Source organism: Ictalurus furcatus, chromosome 8 (genome assembly GCF_023375685.1).
Source record: "Ictalurus furcatus strain D&B chromosome 8, Billie_1.0, whole genome shotgun sequence".
Lineage (NCBI taxonomy): Eukaryota > Metazoa > Chordata > Actinopteri > Siluriformes > Ictaluridae > Ictalurus > Ictalurus furcatus.
Window position 1 is genome coordinate 13,255,112 of NC_071262.1, and position 22,319 is coordinate 13,277,430.

At 40.3% G+C, this 22,319-nt stretch overlaps 1 protein-coding gene across 8 annotated transcripts in view; it reads right to left on the minus strand.

Moving 5' to 3' along the window:
* mid2 (midline 2) overlaps nt 1-22,319 on the minus strand; it is a 162,843-nt gene that overhangs the window by 14,729 nt on the left and 125,795 nt on the right. For 6 of the 8 annotated variants that reach the window (XM_053630910.1, XM_053630908.1, XM_053630907.1 and 3 more), the window contains 6 exons: nt 13,855-13,920; nt 12,714-12,809; nt 7,550-7,657; nt 3,306-3,454; nt 1,346-1,473; nt 1,106-1,249 (listed from right to left, as the gene is read on the minus strand). In XM_053630910.1, coding sequence (XP_053486885.1) covers nt 1,106-1,249; nt 1,346-1,473; nt 3,306-3,454; nt 7,550-7,657; nt 12,714-12,809; nt 13,855-13,920 — 691 coding nt within the window. The remainder of the gene's footprint in view (nt 1-1,105; nt 1,250-1,345; nt 1,474-3,305; nt 3,455-7,549; nt 7,658-12,713; nt 12,810-13,854; nt 13,921-22,319) is intronic. The other 2 variants (XM_053630911.1, XM_053630912.1) reach the window with 1 other exon arrangement.

The window sequence follows — 22,319 nt, forward strand, 5'->3', positions numbered from 1 at the left end:
TTCATTCTAATTAAGGCCTTATTTTCACATTAAGGAATTGAAGACATTAAGATTTTTTAAGCACCTGGGGAAACCCTGGAATAAAACAGTGTAGATATCTTCTGAATGAGTTGTACATGTGTAGAAAGCAAGCAAAATAAAAGCAATGGGGAAAAGCTCAAATTTCTCCTCATGGGACAGAAGCAAATGCTACCAATAACCAGCTAGTGGCTTCACTTAAGCACTTGCATCCACAGAGCGATGGAAAAAGTCGTCAATCTGGTAAGAAAGCATTCCTCTCCATTTCGCAGCCTCTCGACTTGAATTCTCTGAGGAGGCTGCAGTAACAGTGGCCAGACCAGTGCTCCCAAGTCTCTGGGCTATTAGAGATGGAAAATAAAGTGCTTTCTCTGCTGCTGTAACTGGATGAGTACAGCTCACTCCAACAGAGTGAGCGTGAAGAACAGAGACAGACGGAGAAAATGGAAAAGGGGGAAATAGGCAGAGGGAAATGTTGGAGAAAGAAAAACTGAGACAGAGTAAAGGAAAGATAAGCTGTAAATGATAAGGTGTACATGTGTAGGAGTGTACATGAGAAGTGAAAGAATTGGTGCTGTTTGAGTGCCACTTCAGAACTGGGCCTCTGGATTGCAGTTCTCAGTTTCTCTTCCTCTTACACGGCTTCCTCTGCCAAGATCACGTCAAGTGTTGTGATGCCACTGCATTTATCTACTCCAAAAAAAGGACTTTTTATATGTTAATGAAAGGTGCAGCACTAGTAGGTGATCATAAATCGTATAAGGAGAGTCAAGTATGTTTTTGTTGCAGGACAGTTTAATGTGTCGGCAACGAAACCTCGGGAAAGCAGACCTCACAAGAAGCTTTGTTACATAATGGAGAGCATGCAGAAAAACTGCTCCGCTGGGCTCTAACTTACGTAAAGCTTGATCTCATCCCGCACTGCAGAAGCACATTCTTGACTTTAGTAGCTCACATTTCTAATTTTGGACAGCAAATTCAATACCTATTCTCCAAAATATCACACAATGCTGCAAACAATGCAGAGGAAAACAGAATATGTAAAAGGCACACCGTACAATACACTGTACTTTAATGTAATACTCACTGATGAAGTTGGTCTGGCCCGTGTAGATAGTGTACTGCAGTTCATAAGACGTGACACTAAACTCGTCCTCAGAGGTCCAGTGCACGGTGATGGTGTCGTGGGAGGCTGTGCAGAGCTCATCTCGTATAGATGGCGGATTAGGGGCTGGAAAAATATAAAGCTTATTATAAGCAATGTTTTTTTTTTTATTTAAAAAAAAAAAAAAAAAGGGTTTGTAGGATCGCTGTGCATCTGCCTCACCTGTCAGGTAATCCAGCCCCTCCAGGATTTTCTTTTCTCGGGAGAAGTCGAGGGCAAAATTGTCAAAGGCCTCATTCAGATTGACATCTGGGATAAGGACCTGTGAGGAGGCTGTGGCCATGGCAACCCTGGGTGTCGGCGAGAGACGGAGAGTTGCGCAGTGAGAGAAAGCTCCACTCGATGTTAAACTTTATTTAGCACACTATTTCACCGTGACAGCCGAGTTATCACCTCATCTGAGAGCACAATTACAGAGACTTGTAATACTGATGGAAATGGTACTGCATGGGGCAATTATGAGTACCCTGGCTCATAAGCTACAGTGGTGGCACAGGGGGCAGGTGCTATGCTTGAAATAAGTCTCGCTACTGGACCCCTGACCTTAAATCATATCTGTGAGTGGTCTATTATTCCTATGTGATTCATGCGGACTTGAAGTGCCTCTGAAATCAAAAACAGTGTTCGGAGCTTTTTGTATCTGTATGAACACCAATACAATACTATATCTAGGTTAAATACAAAAATTATTTTGGAAATGTACAAATATTCATTTTATAATTAGTCACGGTTGGAAAATTTTTTGATGAGTCAACTTGTACTGATCTTGTTTTCCTCCAAATAAATGCTGTCTACAATGTATAGGTCCTGCCTCCAGGGGCAGGGCTTTGTTAGCAGCAAACATGGATCGTCTTTAGCTCTAGAATTCTGCCGTCTCTAAATCATACAAAGAGATAAAGTAGGGTGATAAGATTACATATATTTAAATGAATTATAATAAACAGTTATTAGAGAGAGAGATTGATTGTGCGAGTGTGAATTACCTATATCTGTGCTGCGTTATTATCTACTAATAATGAAGCTGTGAGTTTAACTACAGTATGCAACTGAAAGTGTATGTTACTATGGCTTCAGTTGTTTATAGGCAGTGCATTCATTTTGAACGGTGATTAAACTGACTGGAACTAGTTGTACATTATACGGTTTGAACGCACAGCTTCCAGCCAATCAGAATCAAGTATTCAGACAGACCATGGTATAATATTATTTAATCTACTTAGACACATACTTTAATCCACTTAGACATATCAGATGCCTCCCAGTGATGACCTCGTGATTCTCCGTCATCATCGGCACCACTGCCGGTCGACCTTGGCTCACATATGTATAGCATAACTCTATAAACACACCGCATCTTGATGTCTAGGATATCGTGAAGTCGACAGGCATTGATAAAGGATAAAAGGGTTTTTTTTGTTAAACCCTTCGCTTTTCTGCATATTTAGCTCGTTTGCTAAGCTACTGTGAACCATGTTTAAATTTGGCACAAGCGTAGTGCATCTTGAACACTATTGCCTGTTCTGTAAATCAGTCAAGCACTTCAACACAATTACTCTGACCTCCTGTTTCAAAAAAATATCTGTCAACATACAAATTCAAGTCACAGCCATTTCATGAGGACTTTAATTAAACTATATCTGGTACATGCTCATGTAAATCATCACTGCGGCATTGTAGGCATTTTGTATGCAGGATCCTTCAAAAGGATGAATCCTGCAATCGCTATTATCTAGAGTGAATTTGATAAATGTGTGGAAAGCAGTTTACTGATCTCATGGCCTTGAGATGCCCAGGCTTAAGCCCATGTATCTCAGGGAAAGACTATTATTTATCCAGTGTAGATTATGAGGTTTGACACTGCAAGCTGAGCCTGATGGGGACAAAGTGCAGAATCCATGCACTTGTGCACACATAAGAGACTTTGTAGAAGCCACAGCTCCCTTTAGTGCTCTTCGAAATCCAGTGTGACCATATGCTCAGAATATCGACAGAGCTGAATGCAGACCATGATCTGCAGCGCTCGGCGCATATTAAATGCGCAGACGTGCTAAAAGCTGACTTCATGCTTGGAAATGCTGAATGGTGTAGAGAGATACCGTATGTGTTTATGCATATATCTCACCTCTCTGCCACATTTCTGGCAGTCTGGAGGAAGCGAGCATGGTCGTTCTCTTTTAGACTCTGCTCAGCTTGTGTGATAAGAGCACTGGAGCGTTCCAGACACTGTCTACAGTTAGCGATCTGCTGAGCCAGCTTACGGAGCTTCATCACCTACAAAGATAGAGAGGCACACACACATTTTTTTTTCCATCCATCACTGTACAAAATGAATCAATTCATGGCTCCCACAAGGTGTATCAGATGTCCTTTATTTGCACTATGATGGAAGTGATGGATGAGGTTTAACCCCCTATGGATTCTCTTTTCACTGAATTCCAATAAATTGAACTGTTGTTGTTAATACAAGCGTAGACTCTCCACAATGTGTGGCCTATAATATTACACCTACCTTGGTTGACCTTCAAACTTCTCAACAGAATTTAATGAGCATAGGAGCTCAATTTACACTTTTCATGTGCACTGACATTTCACAAAGTTTGCTTTGCGTATGAGCCATTCAAAATGTATTTTATTTTGCCGTAAGTGCATCTCATAATTCTTCATCTTGCATGAGCTGTTGTAACCTATAGCTAACGTTTTCTAATAGGCACGAGTCCATATTTTCAGACATTGGATTTGATGTTTATGACTATAATGTAATCACTTATGAAGTAGTGAGATTATGCATCACAGTTGCAGGAAAGTGTGTCATCAGTGTGGAGGTGTATGGCTGCTGGCAGGTTATGAGCGTTGTGAGTGCTGCATCATCAGGAAGTGCTCAAAGCAGTTTCTACAGTCTATAATTCTGAATGAAATTTTGTGAAAACATATTTCAATTTAAGATAAAAAAAAAAAAAAGGAATAGGACCACTCTTGTCTTCTTGTGCATTTTTCTCAGTACTGACTCTCTCACTGCTACCTCAGTGCAGTAGCCTAGTGTCAATGATTCAATGCTGCAAAATGAAGAGACTTTATTCCCTGTGTCTGAACAAGCGGAGTCTTGCTCTCCTACAGAGGCTTGTATCAGTGGTTGAGAGCTGAAAGGCAAGCAGCAAATGGGTCAAATTTGATTTTGATTAAAATTTAATTGAGCTGCAAGGTGTAAACTCCAACACGACTCTGCTCTTTCCACAGAAAAACGATGGCTTAGCTGAGCTGAAGTGATTTCGTGGCATTACCGTAAGGACACAGTTAGGTGCTGAAAGTAACTCACTACCTTGTGGAAAGTTTAAAATGCCACTCTACGCATCCATACACACAATACAATGTACTCTTGTGCGTGTTTGTGTGTGGGTGGGAGTTTGAATATTCAAATACTATTCAAGTAATATCTTGGAAAATTTTAATACTAATTTTACATAGAATGCACACATTCTTATTTTATAATAGCATTTCTATTATTATTATTGCTACAATAATAATTACATATTTTCAGCAATCAGGCTGTTGCTTAATCCTTACTTTTTAAAAAATGGATTCTGTATTATATTTAGTTCATTTAAGAGTTTTTGGCGAAGACGAGTTACTTTTTCGGAGCTTTTCATTGGATAACGGTTTTGCTGGTTTGTTGTCGATTGTCACGCGTGTCTACTTAAAGACTTTCGGGACTCAATGTTTTTACTGTCTGACGAAGAAAAGAAAAGATAGTGAAAAACTGGCAATGGTAGTTGGTTGTTGTGAGGCAGGAAAAAAGCAGACAATGAGCACCAATAACAAACAATGTAAACAGTTAAATATAATGTGGAAGGACGTATGTCTCCGCTCAGTATTCACATGAGAACGCTGTACTGAAATGCCATGGACCAGCCTTTTAAGACCCCTGTGTGCTCATCCAGCCACAGAAAGGACATGATTGCTACGTAAACTGCAGGCGGATAAGAAAATTGATTAAAAATGCTGGTTTCCACTTGACTGATGACAATGTCCTTTTTGCTAGGTTATTAATGTTCAAAATATCTCATCATCACAGGACACCTTGAACCTATGCAAAATGCTTCCCTTGTCACATACCTGATCAATCCTGATTCTTAAACACTTTCCCTCCTTCCTGCTGTTTTGCGCACCCTGACATATGACTGTGCTATAATACTCTCAGTGACTTTGCAACAGATGTCCTGACAAAATCTCATGATGTATGTTGCACGGTCTGTCTATTAGAAATGTAAATGTGCTAAAGCTGGGTGCAGCTGGAAATATTTCTCTCTGTTGCTGTCCAGATGAAGCTTGAAACATGCAGATAATATTCTCCCGCTGCATGTCCGAGTCTAGACGAACAGTGGTATGCATTGTTCTCTCGCAGAAAACATATGCCTCGTCCAAGCTCATATTGGAGCGTCTTATGGAATTATTGTTTTCTCTTTCTGTCTCCATCCATCGCTTTTAAAACCTGTGGGGAAACGGGAGAAAAATTGGCAAGCCTGACCACATTGCTATGCACACACCCCAGACCTGCTTAAACAAGCTTGTTGACACCAAGACTGAATACGTTCTTGCAAAACCAGTCAATACATTGTGGCAAATAATTACTTCCTCTTGGCCAAAAGGATGATAGACAACTAATGCGTTCAAACAGATCAATCATCTCGTGCAGTAAAGGAGAGGTACGGCATACTGCCACTGGACTGACTTGTTTAGTATAAAGGTATGATCTCCTCTTGACTCAACCTGACTTGTTCTTAGGGCAATTTTGAAGGGTCAGAGGCATAATTTCAACAGTATTTTCATGCTTCCAGAGACCTGTCATATCAAATCAATCTCACGAGGCATGATAACCAGCCATGGCTGGGGATTAGTACATCTGCCTGTGATTCCTGCATCCCATTTTCAAAACAGTGGACACTGGCCAATCCACTTGGGAAAAGAGACTGCAGATGCTCTAACACGGAATTCTTAAGGAACTGTTAGTGATAGAGTTCAGAGAATAACTTGTGATTCCTTAGTGTATGTTATGATTCGATATATAAAGAAATGGTCCACTGAAGACGGATAAAGAGCAATTTTTTTTTTTTAAAAAAAAGCAAATGTTTGTTAAAAGCAAAAATAGGGTAAACTAAAAAGGAGAAAAAAACCCTAAAATCTGACTAGAGCAATAAAAAAAATAATATTATACCAATGAACTTAACAAAAGACAGCAAGCTAATGGAGGCATCGTGAAGAAAGAACAGGTCTGTCACAAGGAGTTATGTCAAGATCAAAAATCCACTCAGTCACTATTTAGAGAAAAGTTCACAAAATACTAGCATTAATGAACGAATCATGTCGTATAAATATAATGCTGGAGTGGCTAAGGGATTTCCCCTGGCTAGTTTATTTAAAACAACAACAACAACAACAACAACAAAGAACTGAATCTGGTCCTTTGGTGCACCAACAGTTAAGTTAACCTAGAAAAGAACAGTGCAGTGGACTGGCCTTTCTGTTTGTGTTTGTGCTGGTTGGCATTAGTGAAGCGCAGCTTCTGCTCGCCAGAGGGTGCTTGTTAAGTGATCTCACATGGCTGGAACCAACACGCCATGCCTGGCTGGAATGAACCTGAGCCTGCCTCTCTGTCTAATCTCATTGGTCTCGCATGAGCATTGTTTCTCCCTTTCACTTCCTCTGTCAGCCTCTTTTCTACTTCAAGCCTAGCACCTCTCAGCACTCTACTTGTGAACATTTCTGCCTTAGTTTCCTCCACTAATATAATATCACCAATCTCTCCAGGTTTATCTCAATGCATGCAACAAAAGCCCTTCGAGAGCTTCCCAAGGAAGGACATGCATCACACTTACAAAAACAAACAAACAAAAAACCACTACTTAGGTTTTGTTAAAAGAAGGCCCATGAGCGATCCCTCCCCTTTTTTCAAGCATCACAGACAGAAGGCAAGCGGCGGGTCCGGCAGCATCACTTCCACTGACACAGATCTAGTGATGAGTTTTGAGAGTAAGCTCAGAGCTGTCGTCTCCATATGGGTCTCGCTATTTGACAGGTTGCTGAGGAGCGAGCACAGATGGGTCTTTAAAGACAAAGAAGAAACTGAAGCTTGTGAGGAGCCTATGCTGTTTAAAAATCTCTTCCTACAACTCATTCCTTTTCTATGGTTGAAGTAACTTCTGGCTCTATCATGTCACTTGGTCTGAATACATAATAGCCTGTTTTAGGTGTAATTGATTGGCATGCAACGCACAAGCGCAGCCAGACGCAGCACCTTTGGGGACGACTCAAATTTGCAATTAATTTGCCTTGTGTGCCGTCTTGGAAGAGCTGGAGTATGGGCTAGCGTACCTTTGACTCTTTGATCTTGACAGCGATGACCTGTTTCCTCTGACGAATGATTTCCACCAGCTCATCGCACTCCTCCACCAGCTTGGCCTCGTGCATGGCCGTATTTACCTGCAAGAAAGGAAAGCACAGAGATGCCGTCACAACACTAGCACTCGGAGAAGTGCGGTGTGCTGCATGCTAATCCTGCTTTCTGTTTGCCCCACTGACTTCTTCCTGTTCAGGGTGCATCAGTATGCACGTTTAACTGTGTGTGAAGAGGGCTGCATCATTGCAGAGGGGATTTTGGGAGGTTGTAGCACTGTATAAACCTTCACTGTGAAATTCCATTTTCAAGCAACACAGCCTCAATACGACAAAAAGTTGTGACTCTGTTGCACACGCTTGACCTTTACTCACACCATATGCCAATCTTTACCCAATGCTCACTATGCACATTAGAGTTGCTTTAATCACACATATTTACACACACAAACCATGATACAATGCATTCCATCTGGCCTTGATCCCATTAGGAATCCCCTAAGCATTTCAAAAGGGTAACAATCCAAAGGCAAACAAATGAAAGATGCCAAGTGACATGATAATGGAGTAATTGAAATGGGGGAAAATTTTTTTTAATAACCCATAATCTGTAAATCATACAATAACTGTTAACCCTCTCTCTCCAACTGAATCCCTATGTAGTCAAATGTTCCCTTGATATATTATAGGAGCCTAAGGGTGGAGACTCATGGGATTTCATTCACATAGACCACTTCAACATGTGGTACAGTGCAGCTGCCTTGCTCCACACCCTCACAGTACTCCATCTGATTAATCTTTTAAGGGTATACACTTTGAAGATGCTGCTGTTGTCTCGCTGTATTAACCCCCCCCCCCCCAAAGAAAAAAGAACGAAAAAAACCAGCATCAAAGCCTACAGAGTGCTTCTTTGATATACATTCCACAGCCATTGTTTTTAACAGATCTAACCAGAGGCAGATTTAGCAACCGCCTTTGACTGTGCAAGTCTTGATTTTAGTCCGTGAGAAGAAGCTGTTGCAGCATGAGCTGACTACAGTGGGTTTGGTTAATGGCTCCTCTCATCAAAGCCTCACTCCTGGTTTCAACGAGACCCTGCGGTACGTTTAATCTGCAGACGTGGGGATCCCTGCAGCCTGTCGCTGGTGAGAGACATCTCTGGGGAAAAACACACAATCTTAACAGCACAGAGCACATGGCCAGTGAGAGTGAGAGCTCCGTTTTGTCCTGCTGCTGATTACAGCATGGCTTTTCTGTGTGCTGACAGCTCAGGACAGAATGGGACAGGAAGTTCTCAGTGCAAGGCCAGGAAATAGTCCTGTGAGGCCTGCGGCTGTGTTCTCACCGAGAGAGAGATACTGAACCGCTTTATTAAAAATGAATGAGGCAGAAAAGGACTGTGGTGTGGTGGCCAGTGCCATATTGCAATTCACATAAAGCCACTTTGTCAAAGTGGAAGAGTAAGCTGCTATGGTTTAGAAGTACTATGGGGAGGAAAAGGTGGGGGATTTTACTTAAGAGTCCAAGAATCTGGAGGAATCCAGAAAATCCTTGGGATATTCTGGTCACTTAAAACTAATGAAGTGGGGTGCACCAGAACTGAACTTGAATTATTTGCTTTTCAATTTTTAATCTTTATTTTACCAGGTAACGCCTGCTGAGAGCCCTGCTTAGAGGCCATTAACATGATCACTGGTGCCATTACGCTATAAAAACTTCCCAACCCTCCAAATCATCCATCATAATTTATAGATGAATAGATAAGCGCTCTTTCTATGACCCCATTTCATACTTTTTCAGATGGAGCAACCCTCTAAAGGAGCACACTTGAATGCCAGGGCTACTGCACAAACTTTGTCTAGACATGCATATAATAAACTCCTGAGTGGCATAACAGAAAAGCGATTGCCCCATCACTGGGAGATCGAGAGAGTGAATCCTGATGATGCCACAACCGTTTGTAGTTGGTAGCCAATGCATCAAAGCCACAACTACACTAGCCAATCGTGGGCAGCTATATGCTTAGGTATGCAGAAGAGGATTGCTTTCCTCTGTATGTGCTATGCCGCCCTGTGATGTATGATAGGGGGAGAGCTGGCAGGTGGGTGGGAATTAGTAAGTGACCAAACTGGGAAGAAACAACTCTAAACAAACAAAGAAACAAACAAAAAAAGTCTCATGACAGGTTTTGTTTAATGCAAGGAAGAAGCAACTTTGGATCTTTTACTATTTAATTTTGTAGAAAGTAATAATAATAATAATAATAATACCTTAGATATAGAGCTTTTCTAGGCACTCAAAGTGATATCTTGCAGGGTATCTGCACTTTTAAATACCATATTCAAGACCTTTCCAAAAAAGACCTGCACATCACTTCAATCATGCTACACGATACATCAGCTGTAATGGATTGTGTTCATACATATACATCCATTTCTGGGTTTACGTAATCTATAGCACGGTAAACGTCTATAGAGGGATATGGGAGACCAGAGCAAATATCCTTGTTGCCTTATCATTTGCTCCAAAACTGAAAGAAAATAAAAATCCAGTTTCCATTTTCCATGACTTGATGAGCTCAAAATATATGCTGCCCCTCAGTGTCAGACTTCACTTTCGATTTAGCCGACGGTTATCACGGCGCTACCTGGCAAAGGGCGATCATTTCAGCGGTTTGGAAATATTTCAAAGTTTCTGATAAGGACATCAAATTTGCAATCTGCAGTGTTTTCCGCAGAAATTTCAGAAGGGGGTACAGTGCCGAATCTCTTGTCCACGACAGGTTTGATACACCACCTGAAAACATGACATCTCGTTCAATATGTAGAATACAGCAAAACAACAACAGAACAGAGGCCCTCTGCCTCTCTGTGTTTCACCTATTGTTTTCATTAAAATGAATGTGTAGCAGATTTAAACTTTTTGTATTAGCAAGATGCTAGCCTAGAGCTGCTAAGTTCATTTCTTGACTGCTGTTTTGAATATCAATAGTTAACGTCACATTATTTGGATAACTGGATAAAACATCTGTTACATTTGATTGATACAGAACTGAATGAAGAATAATATATTTAATATTGTTTCTGTTTTGGTGTTTTAATTTCAATAAAAGTGTGAATTTTACTGGATTATAGTTTTTCAATTCAGATTAATTAAATTCATGAAATTAATCTAAGATCACAATTATACAAAAAAAAAAAAAACAAAAACCCAATTTTAAAATGGGTTTTAATGTTCGGTTTTCGGCCAAATGCATCCTGAATTTTTGGTTTTGGCCCAGAATTTTTCTTTCGGTGCATCACTAATAAATGTCTGTAAACAAATATAAATAAATAAATAAATAAATATTAAAAAGCCATTGCTATTTTGTAATATTACTATTGCACTGAATAATAATTTTTCATTTGGGGTACAAATAGTAATATAACAACAGTAGTATATTTCTGACTTAATTCACTTTTAAGTGTTTGACCTTGTGGCTTTTATTTTGGCAGAAAACTGCAGGAAGACCTCCTTTTATTTGGCAACAGTCTAAAAAAAAAAAAAATCAGATCTCATTACCAATCAGGTGAAACAATGGTGTGTATTGGCGCACGTTGTGTCTAAACGCAGGTTATAAGCGACTCAATCTCACAGCACAGACAGAGATGAAGTTGGCGTGTAGCGGCGTTTACTGTGAACCGAGCCGCTCTAAAACACCGATGAGCCGCACAAACACCCTGAGTGTAACACAATCACACGGCTTTACCATCTCAAACAGTAAAAGAGGCAAAATACAATCTGAATCTGCTTTACAGTGTCGGTTCATCTGCATTTTTAACATCTTTGAAATATGAATTTAAGACATTTTCATTCTAATTAAGGTCTTATTTTTACATTAAGGAATTGAAGACATTTTAAGACTTTTTAAGGATCTGCGGAAACCCGGATCTTGTGAGAACGTGAACAGGTTCAAATGAGCTCAGATGTGAAATTTATAGAGTAAATATCTACCTTCAAACACATTTGGCAGGACACCTGGGGGTTATTACGCTCTGCCTTTTTAGAGCAGTACTCTCAAAGTCAGGTCTTACAAACTCTTAACACATTATATTGTCTCTGACCTTGTAAGTAATGTAGCCTTGAATATAATTAATAATTGTAATGAATAATTAATATAAAAGCATAACATTAATTATCCCTACAGCTTACTTCTCTATTCATATAAATAGGCATGGATAAATGCTTTCCTCAGTGCATACGTGGCATGCGCCACATAGACAAAAGGAGCTTAGATACTTCTAGATTGAGTTCATTCAGGCTGATATAGTACATTTGTTAAACATTTCAATGTTAATATATATTCTGGTGCAATTACAAGCAATATCTGCCTAGTAATCAACAAACTGTTTAGGTACAATAGGATTTAATGGACAAATGTCATGGATTTCATGAAGACACGTCAGTATCTGTGAGTAATAAGCCTCATCTGGACAGCAATATGCCACAGAAATAGAACAGTAAAAAATATATGTTATTATCATTTAGACTTTTTTACATCACAGCTCTCATTTTGTCTCCTGGTCCTAGACCTTTATTAAAAATCACACATGAACAGCGTATTTTCTATGACTCATAGGCTGTCTACAGCCATTTTCAAGGTTCTTTCCTCCATTAGAAGGAATGATTTTATAAACAGAGAGGGAAAAAAAAGGACAGAAAAGTGACTGAACAAATGATGTTGACAGTGCTCAAACATTGCTACATTTCCTGTAAGTGGCATTCATCATTTGCCTTTTAGTGCTCTCTGCTTTAGTAGAAAAATAGATTTCTGCACAGATTGGACCATCAACTCAATGTTGCGGTCATCACTAAAATGCATTTAAAATGGAAACCACTGAGAGAATATTCATATACAATAGAATGTATATGAATCTGAATGATTTATTCTAGGTTTGTTGGGAGGAACAAATTAGTTGACTTATGTCTAATACAGGAGTGTAACTGCTAATATAAATGCTAATATAAATGGTGGCCCAAAACGTCCAAACTAGACTAATCTGTTACGTAAAGCTTATAAGGAGAGAATGGCATGCAGGAGGTCTGATGATGATGATGATGATGATGATGAGTAATACTGGACTGTAAGCTTGGCTGGACTTACCTCCACCTGCTGGCAGATCTGGATGAGTTTGGCCATCTGGTTTTCCAACTCACTGTTCCTTTTTACCAGATTGGTCAGGTTATTCTCCAGAGTTTGCTGTTGGGAAAGAAACAGATGGTGATTTGAGCTGGGACGGTAATCAAGCCTTCAACTCAATAAGTGTTGTACATTAGTTTCTGTTTTGGCATGAGGTTGTGAAAACTGCCCGATCCTTTATGCTTTCTGTGGGGTTTGTAGGTTATAGATACAAATTGAAATTTCATCTTCAATTGCGTAGATCATAAACAGAGAAATATACTAATTAGCATATTTAAATGAAGATCCTAAATGTCCCAGATGCTCCTGTCACACCTTAGAAGAAAAAAAAAAGTTTTACCTCTATGAATGACACAAAGAGCAATGATCACAAACTCAAGAGAGAGACGAAGATAGTACGAGTTCAAAACCAAACGTTAATGCTAAATTAGTTTCACACAGTCAGGAGCAGACATTCTGTGGGTGAACAACATTTGCCCTGGTGTCCACTGTGAAGAACATGCTGCTTAGTAATTCTCAATAAAATAAAAGGTTAGCCAGATACGAGACTGGTCGTTTGTTTTTCTTTCTGCCAAGTGACAGACTGTAAAGCATGAACATAGAAAACCCACGCTCTGTTTGTTAACCATGACGAATCTCTACCTAAGACCTGTATGCATGATGAAATGGTAGGCTGTAATTGAGATTACTGTGCATGCTTGACAAAAATACAAAACACAAAAGATGCGCCAGTCTGACTGAACCCAGTCTCTCTGGGTAGCTACTGGTGAATCTACCTGAATCAAAATGAGAGATTGAAAGAGAAGCACACAGATGGTGCCTGGTGAGGCGGCTAGTGATAATGACATGGGTGGATAAAATAAAACAAGTTTCCAAAAAAGCGCAGCGTGATGAGAACAGCCATGATCGAAACAAACACAAAAATAAAATAGGCACACGGAAAAGAGGATGGAGCCTGGCCATTCATAGCATGACTGATGGCTAGTCATGCATGTGGGATGCAGAATAGCTCTCTCGACCCGTCCCCTTGCTGTCAGCAACGCGGACATCATGGTCAACCGCACACCTCCGACACGGAGAAAGGCCAAGGTAGCCTGTGACTCACCGCAGCGCTTGTCTTTGATGCCTCCATAACCGCTTCAGATACTCTGCCGGGGCTCGGGTGAAAACCCTACAAACACACACACACACACATACATACAGCCTTACTGGGATAGCTGGCTCCCTTGAACTGGTGGTAGCTAGTCATTCTTCCTGCCTTCCTGCCTCTCTCTCTCTCTTTCTCTGCTGTGTGAGCCACCTGGGAGCAGGTACGCTTCCTGTACTCAGCTGGTGTTGGATGGTTGCATCAGACGAACAAGTGGAAGCATTCACATGGCTTGTCAGCATTTTCAAATTCTGAGCGGCTAGGCGAGAACAGATGGGGGTCATAAATTAAAGAGCAAACGAGAAGGGGATGATTTATACATCAAATCCGGGCAGCATTTCCCTGGAGTGCAGGAAAGGCAGAAGCCTTGTTCAAGCGGCATTGTGCAGGGAAAGAAAAAGTGAAGGGAAGAAGAGAGAAAGAGGGAGCGAAAAACAAAGTCGGAGAGACGCTGAAGGAGTAAGTGAGAAATTGAGACAGAAAGAGAGAATTAAATGGAGATAAAGGCAGAAATTTATAAGGGGGGGGAAGAAAGTGAGAGAGAAACCACTCCCTGGAGCAAGGTAACACTGCAGTGCCCTCAGTCCTCTAAATCTGCAGCAGCGCGCACAGAGCCATTCAGAAATGCACTCATTAAAGCAGACAGCAGACTTCAAAGCCTCAGCCTGAGCCATGCGAGAGCAGGCAGCACACAGAGGGAGAGAACGGAAAGAAATACCGTGGCAGACAGGACAGAAAGCAGAGAAATGAACAAAAAAAAAAAAAGGAGGAAGGAAACGGGATGAAGAAAAAAAATGAAAAAGTTTTGGAATGTCTGCATTTGCAGGAGCAGTGACATTGCTTCAGCTTGAGAGGTGTCTATGCTGCAGTCGAGTGAGAGTTCTGACGATGAGCAAGAGAGGAATGGCTGAGAGAACGTGAAGGACAAAGGTTGATAGAGACAGAGTTAGGGGTAGAGAGGTAGAGAGAGAGAGAACGACAGTGAATGAAAAGGTGTTGTAATTCCTGTCGTAACAGCCCATCAGCTGTTCATCACCCTGATGTTGTTCTCATCTCAAAGAGGACATGCCACTGATCTCCTAACATGGATAAACTTCCAAGCACTCAGTCAACCTCGGCCCTCCAGATGTCCTCTAGCCTCTTAATCACAGCTGCTCTATGGACTCAGTGTTCACTGTCAAGAGCGTTCAGAATACACGTTAATAACGATGTGTGTGCTTGTAGTAGTAGCGGTTAGCTGCTTACCAGGCAAGCATCGTTTCTCTGACAGTGTGTGCATCATAGAAAGAACAAAGCACTAAGAAAATTTGGTCATAGGATAAAAAGCGAAGGCTTCTAAGTGAGTGCTTTTAATTACTTCAGAAATAGAACTGAGCAAAAAAATAAATAAAAAAAGACCAGAAAACAACCACTCTACATAACCTCGTAAAGAGGAGAATTTTAATGCACAAAGACTGCTTACAGCACTGACTCTCTGGAGACACACTCTGTTATAGCGCTTCTCCACCAAAAAGTGCACCTAGAGTGCACCACAAGTGCATCCGTAACTTTACCCATTAAAATAGGAGTCTCTGGAGATTATCAAGAACAACCTTCATCTTCAGTAAGTACGTTATCCGGGTGAGAGTGATGGTGGATCCAGAACCAATCCTGCGAGACATGGGTGTGATGCGGGAATACACCCTGGATGGGACGCCAGTCCATCATAGAGCACCATGCACACATTCATTCACACCTAGGGGAACTTTAGCCTGGCCAATCCCACCTACCGACATGTTTTTGGGAGGAGGAAGGAAACCAGAGAACCCAGAGGAAACCCACAGTGACATGGGGTGCCGTGTCATGGCTGACCCTGCGCTCTTAACCCAGCTTCCTAACAAGCTGGGGTATGTGTGTGTGTGTGTGGGGGGGGGGGGGGGAAATTCACTGTGCAGTAATGTACATGTGACTAATAAAGGCTTCTTCTTCTTCTAAAACTGCAGACCCCGGAGCTGTGAGGAGGCAATACTACCAGTATGTGTCAAATGCTAATCAAATTTCGAATTAACTATTTTGAAATGAAAGCAGGCGTAGATCAGTTGACGTTAAAATGCACAATGGGGCGGTGTTTCTATGCCATCAGTCAAACTAATAAGCACAAGACACAGCAAGTTTGTGACTGGCAGCTCACACACCCAAACACACACACACGTTATATAATACTGGAATGAAAATAAAGAGGAGCAAACATTAACTTAATGGCTGCCCACATGCCCAAACACAGCCAAATGTGCCATGAACTAAACTTTAGTGTCAGCCGTGTACGTTATCACACTGTCTACACTAGGCAGGACACTCAACACAATGTGAATAAGAAGCTATTTTGCATTTGCCCTAGCTAGAAGATTTCACTCAGATCATGAGGAAGCAATGCTAGATCAGTTGCTGGCCTCTTAAATCCACCATAAAAAACTCTGAAAGACATTACAGTAGCCTACTACTTAAGATTAGCTCGAACAATACGCCTTGCCTCACACGGCATAGGGACAAGAAGGGTAACTAAATTCGGCATGAGTACTTAACTATGGCATGGATTGTGAAAATAGTGACAATGTGAAGTATTACAGCTAAATTGCTGAGCCAAGCCATGTTGCAGTATCTGGTGGAAAAGTTTTATTACTCAAAGGAGAAGCCTCTACTGTTTTATATCTGTCTTGGCATTTAATTTCAATAACAAATTCACTTTGTTTTGTTTATATAAATTTCACTTTCTTCTCCCATTTTACCTCCAATTTTCCATTTATACGTCTACATTTTTACCACCATAAAAAACTCTGAAAGACAATATACCAGCCTACTACTTAAGAATAGCTCGAACCATATGCCCTCTAATACATGAAACATGCTGGAATTTACAAGAAAGTCCAAGAAAATTCACTGCATGCAAAAACATTCAATGTATGAGAATATCAAATTTAGCTTCAGGCTCAGTTCAGCAGGGTGAAACTGAATTTGCAATATTCAGTATTTCTTTCTGAAAAACACTAACCTGGAAAACTGCCACTTAAACTTAAACTGCCCCTGAAATAAAAATGGGTGTTTCAGAGCTTTCTGCACCTATCCATTAGTGTTACGGATACCAACACAATACTAGGTATATATCCTGAACAACAATAGTAAAGGAGATTCTCTCATTTTAATTTTCATCACTTAAATAAATCGCATTATCCTGGTGAGAGTGGAGGCAGATCCAGAACCAAACCTGGGAGACATTGGTGTGATGCGGAAATACACCTTGACTGGGATGGCAGTCCGTCATAGGGCACCATGCGCGCGCGCACACACGCACACACACACACACACACACACATCTAGGAGAACTTAACCTGGCCAATCCACCTGGGAGGTGGGAGGAAACCAGAGAACCCAGAGGAAACCCACATGGACATGGCCCACATATTATTTCACACATTTTTCCCTTTTTCCAACCATCCAGCTGGGTTGAGGAAAAAATGGTTGGAGTTTATTAATTTTGAAGAGGAAAAAAAAAATTTGTACAAGGTCATGATTATGTGACAGGCATTTTTCAGAGGTGTTTTACCAAATCTACAATGCTGGAATATGCCACTACTTCGACTGACAGACAATGCGATTTCACCTTTATACACCGTCAGGGCTTCTCCATCAGTAAGAGCGTAATTCTCTTCCCTGCTCTTCATATTTCGCTAGAACACCAAGCTACTGATAGGCATGTTTAGATTTGTTGGATGTGTGGCATATATTGAATGTTGTGTAAGTCAGTCATGGAGTTCAACATCATGTCACTCTAACTTACCATTTCAGAAAGAACTAGGTCAGCATACAGACTGAAATCACAGCTAAGAAGCCATTTCATGGGGACTTTAATAGCAGTCACATCAGACTCTCAGATAGCAATTTTCAGTTAATGTCACCAGTTGCTTGCAGTTAGATGCCTAATGTTACCCATTTGCTGAACCATTACCTCCAAAATCACACCAGACAGCACATTATGGCCTGATTTTGGGTCGACTGCATTGGAGAAATTAGAGATATGAAAGTCCAGTGTGGCCACTGTTTACAAGTGTGTCCGAGTGATCCCATTCTGTAGTGTATTTACAGGCCTTACACTGTAGCTAATTTCCGTAATAAGGGTTCTAGTACAATACTTCTGATTTACATATTGATCATATTGAGTCATATTATGGGACAACACTTTGCTAAATATTCACTGATTCTTGAGAATTGCACCCTGAGACCCTGCATATCTGTTCTATAATTCTTGCATAGGTAGTGCCATTAAGCTCTTAACATAATTGACTTTTCTGCTATCCTCTGTCCATGACCTTAATATGCCAGATGCTATCTTTAAGTCTGATTTCATGTCAATAAGTCAATTTGCTAGAGCACATTTTCCATATACTGTAGTTAATCAGCTCATGTGGAGTTTGTTTTGTGCATAACAGCCACTGTCTTGAGAACAACATGCAGAACATCCAATCATACAGCCATGTGCAAGCAGCATGAAGGTCAAAGAGACAAGCAACGACCTCTTTAATCTCTTCTCATGAAGGAGGAGGAGGGCCTGTGCCTCCTGAAAAGGGACTGGAAAAGAAAAATATCCAGTTGTGCTAATTATACCCACACATGACGTTAAAGGGGAAGGAACTGCTCAACAGATTTGCCTAAATTATTGCTCCCCCGGTCATTACAGTATCTTTCAAAAAATGCACATTCAACATCGGGTGAGCTTGTGAGTTTATCCTGCTATTATCCTTGAGCATTGGTAACGCTTGAAAATAAAAACATATCTTATATCTATGATTGTAAGTCAGACAGGCAGGATGCCCTTCTAATGAGACCATTATCTGTGGACTCTCTACCTCCTCTGCTGGGATTGATACATCTTTGGCAGAGAATATATGCAACCAGAGCCAGCAGGTTAGAGCTAACGGACAACAGTGTGAGCAAACAATTGGTCACGCAAAGAAACAAGACGGGAAACAAGACAGGCTTTTACATGAAGCACAGTCTGCATGGGTAAAAAAAGCTCGGATTTCTCCCTTGCACTCTCCGACAACCGAACAGAAACCTCACATGTATCTAAAAATAATCATCACAGGACAAAAGTAGGAGGAGTTTCTTTGGAGGTTATCATGTGATGAATGAATAGGTACGAGTACAATCTTTATCATCAGTAATCGCAATATCCTGGTGAGAGAGGTGGTTGATCCAGAACCAAACCTGAGAGACATGAGTGTGATGTGGGAATACACCCTGGATGGGACACCATGCAGACACTCGTTCACACCTATGAGAAATTTAGCCTGGTCAATCCACCTACCAGCATTTTTTTGGGAGGTGGGAGGAAACTCTGCTGGGATTGATATATCTTTGGCAGAGAATACATGCAACCAGAGCCAGCAGGCTAGAGCTAACAGACAAGAGTGTGAGAAAACAATTGGTCATGCAAAGAAACAAGACAGGCTTTTATATGAAGCACAGTCTGCATGGGTAAAAAAGCTCGGATTTCTCCCTTGCACTCTCTAACAACCGAACAGAAACCTCACATGTATCTAAAAATAATCATCACAAGACAAGCTGCAGGCCAACTTCTGACAGGCGGCATAACAAATGGAAATTAATTTGCAGAAATAAGCCTGGCAATTCTGCCAACGAGTTAAGCAGCAACAATTTGAACAAGCATGAAGCATCTGAAAAAGTGGCTCACGTGGCTTGTCAGGGAAATGGCTTTAATTTTGTGCAACATTAGGTGCTGATGAATTTCCCTGGAAGTTTTGAGTGACATCGTAATTTACGTCTCCTAGAACTGACAAGCTCTCCATTGCTCAAGGTTGCGATATCTTTTGGAAAGATTAAACTGCAGCAGAAACACTGAGGCTGCATGCAACAAAACAGGTGCCTGTCTTATGCAATCATCCAAGAATGCTGGAGTTTGCTGTTCCCAGAGTCTCATTAAGCGAGCAATGTGAACTAACGCTGAGAGAGACTGTGGAGGGTGCAGTAAATCATTTGTCACAACTTGTCATTACATCGGCATGAATCATCGAGATATTGGAAGCTAGAAATCATTGGGAAATCAGCTTAGAAATCAGGCTACTGGGAAGGCAATAACAGTATTTTTATTTTTTTTTGTAATTAAATGTCAGTAATATTTATGGCCATTTTATCCTGCTATAACCTGCTTGGTATGTGTGTACACTCTCAGAAATAAAGGTACCAGACTGTACTTTTCCTACTCGCTGGGGTTCTACCTTCAAGGGTACATCTTTTGTACCTTTAGTATGTATCCTTTACTTTTAAAAATAAATGGATGAAAGGTACACCACTTGCACCTTCCCAGGTAAAGGATACATACAGTGGACATATACATACATATATACATACATATATACATACATATATATATATACACACACATATATATATATATACACACACATATATATATATATATATATATACACACACATATATATATATATATATATATATATACACACACATATACATATATATATATATATATATATATATATATATATATATATATATATATATATATATATAAAAATTGTGGTGTAAAAATGAAACAAAGATAAATCATGTCAGATGTTTTTCCACCTTTAATGTGATCCAGCAATCAACAAAATTAAGTGAAAACCCAATAGAAACGTTTTAAGAAAAAAACAAAAATAAAAAGGTGTCTAACCTTAAGGCATCTTTTGCTTATAATAGAGCACTCAGGCTTTTTTGGGAAACTGGTAGGCTTTTTGAGTCTACCAACTTAGCACATCTTGATTTGGAAATTTTATTACACTCTTCCTCGCAAAAATGCTCCAAATCCATCAAATTTTGAGGGGATCTTTGTGCACCCCGCTCTGTTCATTCCACAGGTTTCTGATAGGATTGAGATCTGGGCTGTGACTGGGCCATTACAAAAACATTGATCTTCTTCTTCGGAAGCTATATATTTCTTTGCTGACTTGGGTTTGTGTTTTGGGCTGCTAGAAGGTGAAATTTGTCTTCATCTCCAGCTATATAACACAGGCCTGCAGGTTTTGTGCCAAAATAGATTGGTATTTTGAGCTATCCATGATTCCCTCTATATTGCCTAAAGCCCAAGTCCTAGCTGAAGAAAGGCAGCACCATAGCATGATGACAGACATGTGAAGAACAGGAGAGATTGTTGTGACATGCAGGGAGTGCCCAGTACTTGCCAGACATTCCTGCAGCTCCTTTAATGTTACTGTAGGTCTCTTGCAAGCCTCTCTGTTAGGTGTTCATACTGTCCTTTCGTCAATTTTGGAGAGATGTCCTGCAATTGGTAAGGTCACTGTGATGTCCCATTTACTCCCCTTGCGGTGGTTCCATGGTAAATCTAATGTTTTGGAAATTCTTTTTTTAGCCCTCTGCTGATCAATAACTTCCAAGAGTAAGATCCTGCATATGCTTTGTAAACTCATTGAGGACCAGGCAAAGAAAACCAAGATGATCCTATACAAACAACTGAACTTTATAATGGAGTTAATTAGCATCACTTAATTGATGACATGAGTTAATTCTGAGCTCAGTCACATGACCCATTATAAAAGGATGTGCACACTTATGTAAACAGGTTATTGCAAGTTTTTTTTTCTTTTTCCTTTCCTAAAATATTTCTATTTGTTTTCACGTTGGATTTTGTTGGTTGGTATATCGCATTAAAAGGTGGAAAAAGATCTGACATGATTTACCTTAGTTTGCTTTAAAAAAAAATTAAAAGAAAAAGAAATAAAATAATTTAAAATAAAATTTACAAGAACCTGCAATTTTAAGAGGGGTGTATAGACTTTATTTTATTTTTTTTTATATCCACTGGACATTAATGTTCCTTGGCTGAGCTCTTATTATGAAAGACTATCGAAGGCTTGATTAAAGTGTTCGGGCATGTTTTAATATCCCAGCATGCTGCGATAAAAAGGAGATAGGAATTACTATGTGCATACCCTTTGTGTTTCCTTATGTACAAGAGCGTCCTAACAAAATGCAAAATGCATCCTTCAAACGGAGACATTTTAGATCGTGAAACCTGCTGCGAAACCTGCTATAATAATAAAAATCTCAGCTGGAGTGGAGATGAAATCTAAGGAGAGGCCTGGCATGTGCAATAGACTTGCTATTTGAAGCCTTATCGAGGATAACCAGTAAATCTCTTCCTGGATCAGAAGGTCCTTCTGCACCCTCTTCCTACTCCTCCCCCATCCTCGCAACAGTTTAAAACTGGAGAAGAGGGGTTTACTGCTGAGGAGGACTTCACTGCAGTGCGTGTTAACCGGAGCTTCTTCACACAGCATTGTAATATTTTGGCGATTTCCTAACTATACTCAGCAAAAACATAGAAACGTCCCTTTTTCAGGAGACTG